We start from the raw sequence: 10,796 nt of genomic DNA, 5'->3' as shown, positions 1-10,796 counted from the left end.
ATATATATATATATATATATATATATATATATATATATATATATATATATATATATATATATTAATAGGAGAGGATATTGATCTAATCCTGTGAAGGCCATTAGTTTATTATTATGCAAAAAAAAAAAAAACAAGGTTGCAGTATCCCTTTGGTTTAATATCTTATCTGAGATCATTCTCAGGGTCAGGTTCAGGGATGAACAATTTACCTGCTTGAATTTCCACAGTGGGAATTTCATCTTGTGCAAGACTCCCATTGGTTAAACATGGTAGAATACTCTCTGTACCATTAGAGCCAGAGAAATGTGACACTGTTGTCTCGTATTTGTACCTGTGGAAAACAAACACATATTTGGCACAAATTATTTGTCTTATAATTTGAATCTAGAAACATCCTTGTTGACACAAATACGGAAACTAAAGGGGTTTAAAGAGTAGTTGACCAGTTAAACTTACAGTCCTTGGAAGAAATGTGGTGCCGCAGTTATGAAGGATCCCATGGCCATAATGAAACATCCAGCTCCTATGAGTCGTGGTCTATGAAGCTTAGCACCAAAGTAACTCACAAAAGCTATTACAAACAGATTACCTGAAAAGAACATAAAATGGTATCCTATTGAAATCACAGATTTTGAGAAGATGATTATTTCATATGAATTACAATGTGATTTCATATGAAACTACAATGTGATTTAGATGGAAAAGTATGATATTTAGACAAATTAAATGTATGAAGGTGCACCCCCCACTCCCACCTACTTATGGGGCATTAGAAGACTTACAAGTGAGAGAATACACATTTGCCACCAGTTCACCAAAATGCAAAATACTACTTATAAATTGGCATGAGAGTGTGTGGGTATATAAAGGGTTTTGTTTTTTTACTTTCCGCTTCAATTAGACCCAAAATACATTTTTTGTTTGTTTGTTTGTTTTCCTCACCAATTTCAAAACTTCCATCAATAAATCCAATCAGTGAGCTGGGAATGTCAAAACGTCTCTCAATCTGTGTGATAGAGCTCTTCATGTAGCTGCCCTGAAATGCTTTGGCAAAGTACACAAAACACATGGCAGCCAAAAACATCTGAAGAAGACACACAAACATGTGGTTAACAATTCATGCACACTAAACTATATTTTTTTACTTTTCTTAAGAAATACTAAGTCACCATTTTGATGCTATTCTGAGTGGTCCCTAACATGTTGCTAAGCTGTTTTTAGGGTATTCAGAGTGGTCGCTAATTTTTTATATGCTGTTTTGAGATATGCCATATTAATGGCTTGGTACGGTATTTCAACCCAATCTCTGTATGCGAAGCATGAGTAGATCATATGAAAACATACTAATGAGATTTACATACTAATGTACTAATGGACCAATTCACCAAAACATGAAATAGATATGAATTTCCATTAGTGTGTTGGGTATTTTTTTTAATAATACCCGACTTGTTTAAGATGAATAGGTAAATCCTATTCATCTTAAACAAGTCTAAACTAGTTCTTAGATATTTTAAGATGGACTGAGTTGGTGTAGGTTGGTCTTTACAGTCTGATCTTCAGCTGACCACCTGAAACAAGCCAACAAACCAGTTTGACTAGTGAAGACTTAACCGTCTTATTCTAGTTTTAGCTATTTAGCTGCTCTACCATAACTGAATCAAACTTAAGTACTTTTTGTAAATAGTTTTGTGGAACCAATGGCAATCACTCACAGGTTGCCTATTAAAAAAATACCAATTATTTTGTTAATGAGCTACAATAAATGTAAGTTTATAAGAGATGTGTCCTTATCATTGTTCTTATCATAATAGAAGTGAAAATATTGAATTCAGTACTTATTCAACACAAGACAAATGACACATTTTGATGAGTAGTAAAACCATTTTCTAACTATTTGTACTACTATCAGATTGCCATTGTATGTTCAGTTACATGAGTTAACTATTAAAGTTGCAGTTTGGGTCAGAAGTCATGCAATTGATTGGTTTACACAAAAGGAAGTACACTAATCATCAACTGCCACTAAAACGGTGACTCTGCTCCAAACCTTGACCTTCTAGAGACTCATTTTCTTTAAGCGATAAGGTCAGGAAATTGTGTAGTAGAATATTGTTTTGGAATGGGAAGATCCCCATGGATTGAGTAACCTTTGTGCAGTTAAGTAACTTTTTTTTTTTTTTTTTTTTACCCCATTGATTTTCACTGTGTCGGAATATTCTTCTAAATATCTTCTTTTGTTTTCCACAAAAGAAAGAAGATCAAACATGGAATTGAGGAAGATCAAACATTGGAATAACACGAAGGTAAGTAAATGATTAAACACATATATATTTGTGCAAACTGGTATCTATGTATCTGATATTTATTTATTTATTTGATTTTTTTTTTTGGTACACTGAATACAATACATACGGTGGCCACAAAAATGTTTTTGGACACTGAAGCCTCATTTAATGCATGAATTAGGCAACACAATATCAAATCAAGTTGTAAATTAATGATGCTGAAGTGATTTATGGTGGAAGTATGAAGGCAGTTCCCATCAAGTTCAAACAGGTGTCCAGAATAAGCACAGGTAGTTAATGGCATTATCTATGAACATGATCCACTAATGTTGAAAACCAGAAATGGTCCAGATATCAATTGTCAATATATATGCAATATACATTTATAGTTTTATGATATTTTTTATTAGTTTTCAATGTTTTACTCGAGACGTGCTTATGCTATTTAAAACACATGCCAAATTGTTTAATATTTAACATGCAATGAAATTTACACATTTACACAAATTTTAGAAGATCAGCTGAAACTGTGCAGAGAAAGTCAATAGAAAGTAATTGCATAGTGATGGGATTAAATGAGCTGTTATCACGTTCATGTCTTTGATCATAATGGGCCAATGTAAACAAGAAACTGAAAAGCAGGAGAAGATAAGTCAAAATTACCTTTAATTTGGAGCAGCATGGCTCTCGTGCCGTCTTCTTTTCCACACTCATGATGCTCTGGAAACAATATGTATGACAGATGACAGAACAGTGCAGAGCGTCTTAACACCAGGATCATTAGGAACAGCATCACATTATTGTCATGCAAACAGCAGGGTCCATTGTTTGCAGGAGTAAGCAAACATCATCTGAGGGGAAAGGCCCCCGAGGGTGGAGCTGAGAGTGGATTCAGAAAGTGCACCACATTTCCTGCAAGAGGAAGGGTGTTTGAAAAAAATCAAAGTTTTCAAGAATTATGGACAGCAAGGCAAACTTTGATGATGTTGGTTTGATGCTGAAGACAATGAAATGTAATGTGGGGAATGTTTTTTTTTTAAAGAAAGTAAAAGAAAAGATTACAAAAAAATAAAATAAAAACACAATCAATTGTTTTAGTAATGATTGGCAAAAGAAAATAAGTGTTTATTTAGGATAAAAAAGACCAGGGATAGTTGGTACAAGTTAACAAAAAAAGGTTTTGAACACAATAAAATTGCACAGATATGCAATCAGGCAAATATCAACAATATAATGAAGGCAAATTTTTTATGAAAAGTGCAAATGGGATCAATATTGAATTGTTTGCATAAATGTCAGTTAAGTTATCACTTAAATTAAATTAAATGTATTTATTTTTAAATTGTATATATATATTTTTTTTTTTTGGACAAAATAATGACAAAATAATGGTTTGTCAGTTATTTGCATGCTACCTTTTGTATTTTATATAAAAACATAACTCTTTATTTTTTATGAAAATCACATAATAAGCCATATAATGCCAGACTGGCCACTGTAACCCTTATAGTATGACAAGCTTTTACAGAAAAGTAATAAATAAATAAAACTAAAAATATTCACAGATGTGACAAAAAGCCCTGATCATGTGCATAGTATAACAGAATACAATGCATATTAATACAGCTAAATCATCTCTGCAACACATGAAAACAGGATCTTTTTTTATAAACAAGACAAACAGTCAGACAGTAAGAGCTACAGAAATCAAACATACCTGTGCTGTTGCCTGTGTCCCTCAGAATGGATGGAGGACTCTGGCACTTTGCTCACAGGTAAGGCTTTATCATTCAGAGTCATGACATCTAATCAGTAACAAAACAATCATGTCCATCTGGTGATCATGTCAACAGGTCACTTCTCTACAGCGAGGGGGCTGGGGTTTCTCAGAGGTACAGAGGACAGAGCAGACCAATGCTGTCTCATATGCTTTGGACCAACAGAGACGGAATGTTGCAGTGAAAAGTTTCGGAGGGCTATCTATCTATCTATCTATCCAACATAAAATTAAAAATACAAGTATCAAATTTATGTATTATTGTTTTCAATATTATTATGAATTATGAATCCATAAATTGGATTACAAAAGCCTCTGAGGTCTTGACACCTGCTATCAGGTTACATGTTTGATTTGGTCATGAAATCACATTCAGAGTAAAGTAATAATTTAAATATATTGCACATAATTGTGGTAGATTTATGGTAAAACAAAATAAAATAGTGATTATTATTTAAACAGGAAAAAGCATTGATTTTGGCACAGACAGATGACTGACAATCAATGAAGCTGATTCACTTAAAACATGATAAAAAGCACAAATGACAGAAATGTGTTAGTTTGGCTTGAAACTAAATCATCCCACACATCAGCAGCTAATTATTATTTGTGCATATTCAACACACACAACGAAGGTAATCACATGTAACATTAACTAACATTTTCATACATTTGTGTGTCAGGTAAACTTAACCTTTAACCCTGCATTCACAGCGTGTGGTATGTCTGTATGTGAAGTGGGTCAGAGAGTTTTTAGTGCAAGTCAGCATGATTTTTCACATCTCATAACTTCTCTCCTTACAACACTGGTGACTCAGTTCAAGCTGCAGCATCCCATTAGTATGAACCAACATGCAAGACAACACAACCCATAAAGAATTTAACTCAGAGGCCATATATGCAAATGTTACATTGACTTTGTCCATTAAGACTAAAAGGCATGATTCAGTAACAGAGCTACAAGGTTTGTAAAATCAGAGATAAAGCACTAAACTTTTGTACAATATTATTAATGTTTTTTTTGTCTTGTTTTTTTGCACTGAAGTACATAATGAGGCTAAATTCATCCAAGACAAAGTGTCACATTTCCAAGACACCTGTTTGAAATTAAAATTATGCAAATCTGATTTCAAAAGAATTTTGAAATTTAAAAACTGAAAAAAAAATAATTTAATAAATAACAATTTTAAAAAATTGAAACCCGATTTGTAGTAAAGATAATAATAAAAAAAACAAAACAAAATACATTCATACAACCCACACACTTTTCAACAGGCATTTTGGTCCTCATCAGCATGAACCCTTGACAGTGCATCGGCTACAATGTTATCCGTACCCTTCTTATACCGGATGTCTAAGTTAAACTCTTGTAAAAAGAGTGCCCATCTCATGAGGCGTTGATTAGTGTTAGACATACGGGCAAGAAATACCAGAGGGTTATGATCAGTGTGCACCACGATGCAATCACCAGAACTCAAATATACCTCGAAGTGCTGAATAGCCAACAATAAAGCTAGAGCTTCCTTTTCGATGGTACTATAGTTCTTCTGACATCTATTGAACTTCTTTGAGAAGTAACTCACTGGATGTTCAATACCAGCCTCATCAGCCTGCGTCAGCACCGCGCCAGCACCATTGGCACTCGCATCCACCTGCAGAACTGCGAAGTCTACTTGGACGACGTGAAAGTAAGTGACACCAACTATCTACTTAGAACACCAGATGGTAGAAAGAAAGCACAGTTGTGCCACGTTAACATGTTAAAACCCTATTATGCGAGCGATCAATCAAATGTGTCGGCCAGGGCCTTAATGGAGGTGGCTTCTCCCATTTCCCCGGCTGAAGAAGAGAAGGGAACTGAAGAGAATGTTTCCGCTGTGTCAGGAAACCTGCAGAATTCCAGTATTCTTAGAGATCTGAATGTCTACTAAGGTAATTTGCCGGTGTATCAAAGGGAAAGTATTGTAAATCTGATTAACAGTCACTCTAATATTTTCTCAAATGTTCCATCTCGCACTAATGTACTAACTCATGACATCGATATTGGGGATGCATCCCCAATAAAACAGTGTCCGTACAGGGTGAATCCCCACAAGTGTAGCATCATGAAAGACGAGGTGGAATATATGCTTCGTAATGGGTTGGCAGAACCTAGTCAAAGCGCATGGAGTTCGCCCTGGTTGTTAGTCCCTAAGGCTGATATGCCTTTCTGATATTGTACATATTTCCAGAAAGTTAATGCTATCTCTAAGCCAGATTGCTTTCCTTTACCGAGAAAAGATGACTGCATTGACAGGGTAGGCTCTGCAAAGTTTGTGACAAAACTTGACTTACTGAAAGGATACTGGCAGGGGCCAATCATTCCGCATGCTGCTGAGATTTTGGCATTTGTCACTCCAGACCACTTCTGTCAATATTCTGTGATGCTGTTCGGGATGCGGAATGCACCCTCCACATTTCAACGTCTCAAGTACTTGGTATTACATGATGTTCACAACTGTGATGCATACCTCGATGATATTGTTGTGTACTCTTCCACGTAGGAAGAGCACATTGGAAGTCTACAAGAGGTGTTCTCCCGATTAACTAATGCACCTTTGACCGTGAACCTGGCCAAATGTGAATTCACTAAGGCCTATGTCACCTTTCTTGGTAAACGTGTGGGTCAGGGACAAGTTCGCCCAGTCGATGCCAAAGTGTCTGCTACTGTATAAGTGTATAAATTTCCTAGACCTTCTAACAAACACAAGTGGCGCCGTTTCCTTGAGATGGCCGGTTATTATTGGGGGTTCTGTCATAACTTTGCAAGTCTTAATGCACCCCTAACAGACCTCCACCGGCCGTCCCAGACTTTCAGTTGGACCCCTGCGTGTGAACATGCTTTCACCGGAGAGAAAGATCTTTTGAGTAATGCACCAATTTTGGCCTCCCCGAATTTCAGTTGTCCCTTTTCGCTTGAAGTTGATGGAAGTGCTGAGGGTGCGGGGGCTGTCCTTTTACAAAACTCAGAAACGAACATTGAGAAACCTATTTATTACTTCTCGAAAAAGTTCAGTCGCACCCAGTGTAAATACAGCACCATTGAAAAGGAAGTGCTTGCCCTATTGTTGGCGGTGAAACATTTTTAAGTTTACCTTGGTGGTTCGACATTCCCAATCAAAGTTTACAAAGACCAAAATCCATTAGTTTTTCTCAATCGTATGTACAATGCAAATCAGCATTTAATGCGTTGGTCTCTTGCACTTCAAGAGTTTAATTTAGAAATTATCCATAAATGAGGCAGTGAAAATGTGATTGCCGATGCGCTATCCAGGGCTCATAGTTCTGAAAGTGCAGAATAAGTTTTAATGAGAAAGAGAATGAGGAAAAATGCATAATCTTTTGGGAGGGGAGGAGTGTTACGTGCTTTGACATGGTTTGTGTTCTTGTGTTGCATATGTGTGGGGTTTGGGATTTTTTCTGAGAAGTGAACTTGGTCACCTGCGTTGGTGCCCTTACAAAGGGTCCCTTACTGCATACAAAATTAATTATACACTTCAATTAAAATATATGTTTTGGTAAGGTCCATTGTTACATATGGTTTGCATTAGCATGTAGCTAAATCCATTAGCTTAAAACTGAAAATAAAAATCTAAATAAAAGAATAAACACAAACAAATGCAGACCTTTGACTTACTATGAATCTTATTCACGAAACAAAACAAAAACAAAATAACATTGTAAAATATTCATAAAAGTATTTTATGCAAATTTATTCTGCTTACGTTTCATAAATGGGCCCATCTTTTATTTTTAAGACACATTCTAAAATATTACTTAGGGAAAATACTAATCAAAATTGGGACACATCATGTTACAGGAATTTTATTGGCCAAAACTTGTGTTTTCTATGTGCATTTGATTTTGTAACTTAATCTCCAATAATGAAATGCTTTAGTAGTAGACTTTTAAAGCATGTCTATCTTTTTATAACATTCCACTGTGTTTTAAAGATTCATGTGTCCTGTCCTGAGTGTTCAAATGATATCTGTCAAGGTGGGTGAGAAAGATTTTATTTTAAACGATTCAAGCATTCCTACAGTTCAAGCCCTGCTTCATATTTCACCTCGCAATTAAAATATTGAGTTTCAAGGGGAAAAAATGCAAGTACACCACCTTTGTCTAAAATTTTTCACAGTGTTCCTGTGCCCTGCAATATCTGTGGTTGGTTTATATTTGCTTCATTTATTTTTCTATCATCTCAAACTATTTAGAATTCCTCTTTTATCATCACATTTACTCACGTAGATACTGGATTTAACCAATGACGATACACATCTCTGTCCACATCAGAATTCGTCTCATGCACTGCGAAAGCCTTGGGTTGCACTCCTAACACATCATTTTCACCACCGGCTCTCTTAAAGGAGAAGTACATATACATGCAATAATTAATTTCTTATTACGTTTATTTAAATATAAATAGCACATAATTATCCATCAATAATTATTCCAAAATCTGTAACTAATCAAACTAAATATTACTGATATAATATAGTGGCCATAACATTTCCAACCACTAATTATTATTTTGGGAATATTCTAAACTATGAAAGACCTAATTACCAAATTACCTATATTATAATTGCTGCACTAATTAATTTTGTTGGCAAAATTGACTTTGCTAATTTTCCTTAAAAAAATCAATGCATTATGCTGATATTGTCTAAGGGTGCTTTCACACTTGGTTCGATTGCTTCCTCCTCCCCCTGCCCCCGCTGGACTGTGTTCATATTATAATAATTGGGTCCGAACCGCGGTTCATTTGCGTCATCAAGCCATTAGCTGTTTCCCCGTCGCTTAGTAGTAACGGCGCAGGAAAAGGCGGCAAAATGCATAGTTGCTCTCTTCATTTTTATATATTTATGTTTTTGAACCATTGGATTTGTTTCCAAAAGCTTCAGTACATAACGGCACTTACACCTATCTTACGAATGTACTGCAAATGCTCTAAAGAATGCTAGGCTCCCTAAGGCGAACAGAAGGGGTTGCAGAATTAATTTTAATATTAGAAACTGTTGTAATATTACCTATAAAATAATAAATATATTACCTACTAATGGTATTATTTAGATGCCACATATATTAGCCTATGTATTTTTAAGTTATGATTCTGAAAACAAAACAGACAACCAAACAAAATAAGTTATTTACTTATAGCGCTGCTCTCTCATCAGCGGCTGCACAAAAGCAGGTTTAAATATTCTGATGTGATTGTGATTTCAAAGGTTTAATAGACATAGAAGAATCACCGTCATTTAGGAATAAGATCGTGTGTGTTTGAATTGAGATGGCGATCTTTCAGTGATTAAACGTGCATACATATGAGCCTTATAGCCTATGTATTTTTCTAGCCCATGTCATATTTGTAACAGACCTCAAAAGTAACCCGGGCCCCCCCCCCCCGCTTCCGCGACCCATCTCGCCGCGCTGCATCAGCTAAAATCTGTCTAAACTGGACGCAACAAAGCGACCATTCTCCCAGGGAGAGCCACTTTGTCCTAAGCAACCACTACAGTGGTCTCATGTACAGAAGGCCAAAAGGTATCACATTGGACTCACATCACATTGGAGCCCCATCCCCCCTGAAAGTGTGTCACACTGATGGCCTGGCCTAGCTTAATCCCAGACACTGTAGCCAGGATGGAGTGGATACGAGAAGAAGACAATTGTGCCTATATCGTAGTCGAGTCCCACACAACCTCCAGAAACAAAGTCTTCTGCATGGGAGACAAATTGTTTTTCTTGGTGTTGAGCCTCAATCCCAATCGCCTTATGTGGCCAAGGATGACATCTCGATGCTGAACCCCCATCTCTTGCAACTGGGCTAAAATTGAGACTGAGATTGGCTGTACTTCTTCTTCCATCACTTGACCCTGCTCGGGGTTGACTACAGTCCAAACCACCCTTTTGAACTTGGGTGGACGAGATCCAAATTGGATTCTGTAGCCACTTTCCACTTTACACAGGACTTAATGATATATGCTGTGTAGAAGCTTCCATGCTTCACATAATCTACCTAGGGGATCAGTCTGTTGAGACTGACCTCTGGTGCTTTGTAAATACTGGGTTTGATGCCTGAAGCGGCTGACTAGCAGGGGAATCCCAAACTACTTTTTCTACAGACCTTTTTTGAGAGAGCAATATCTGCAGGGCTGCAACCACTTTGGGCAGACACTGCGATTTGCATTTGCTGGAATCCATTGTATCATCGAAGAGGCTAGAAGGCAACAATGGGGCATCAAGGAGGAATAATTTATCCTCCTTCTTGATGCCTTTCTGTAGCCACCATTGCTGCTATGGACCACGATACTGTCACGCTGAAAGCATTCCCCAATGTGTCGTCATTTGACGTAGCACAAGTTCCCTCAAAGGGGAACTGTACCATAGTACAGTGGGGGTCTAGATCTTTCCTGATGTCACCTCCAACTCCAAGACCAACATTTTTAGTATCGTTAGTATCGTTAGTAGTAATGTTAGTTTCAAGGTGACGGTCCACTTTTCCAGTGACTACACTCTCTTGAAAGGCTTTCCCTCATTATATATATATATATATATTGTGGCGAGTATCCCGGTTCCAAATCAGCGTCGCCCTGGAAACGCCGCTCCCACCCCAATCACAAACTACCGCCACCTGTGCGGGATGATTGGCGCAGCTGGAGCTCATTCCCGCAGGCCTTAAAGCCAGGAGA

The 10,796-nt window shown here is 36.9% G+C and overlaps 1 protein-coding gene across 2 annotated transcripts in view; it reads right to left on the bottom strand.

Annotated features, from left to right (window-relative positions):
• The window catches only part of LOC107597003 (solute carrier organic anion transporter family member 1C1-like), a 14,696-nt gene extending 10,609 nt beyond the window's left edge, over positions 1–4,087 (bottom strand). Inside the window, exons 1-5 of one of the 2 annotated variants that reach the window (XM_016287886.1) lie at positions 4,006–4,087; positions 2,952–3,008; positions 943–1,084; positions 457–589; positions 210–331 (exon numbers count right to left, since the gene is read on the bottom strand). In XM_016287886.1, coding sequence (XP_016143372.1) covers positions 210–331; positions 457–589; positions 943–1,084; positions 2,952–3,002 — 448 coding nt within the window. In that variant the 5' untranslated portion in view covers positions 3,003–3,008; positions 4,006–4,087. The remainder of the gene's footprint in view (positions 1–209; positions 332–456; positions 590–942; positions 1,085–2,951; positions 3,009–4,005) is intronic. The other variant, XM_016287887.1, reaches the window with a different exon arrangement.
• Positions 4,088–10,796: the final 6,709 nt, after the last annotated feature.

The sequence above is a fragment of the Sinocyclocheilus grahami genome, unplaced genomic scaffold (genome assembly GCF_001515645.1).
Source record: "Sinocyclocheilus grahami isolate Dianchi unplaced genomic scaffold, SAMN03320097.WGS_v1.1 scaffold226.1, whole genome shotgun sequence".
In the NCBI taxonomy this organism is placed as follows: domain Eukaryota; kingdom Metazoa; phylum Chordata; class Actinopteri; order Cypriniformes; family Cyprinidae; genus Sinocyclocheilus; species Sinocyclocheilus grahami.
Note: the sequence above shows the minus strand (reverse complement) of the source record. Positions and strands in the feature narration are given on the sequence as shown.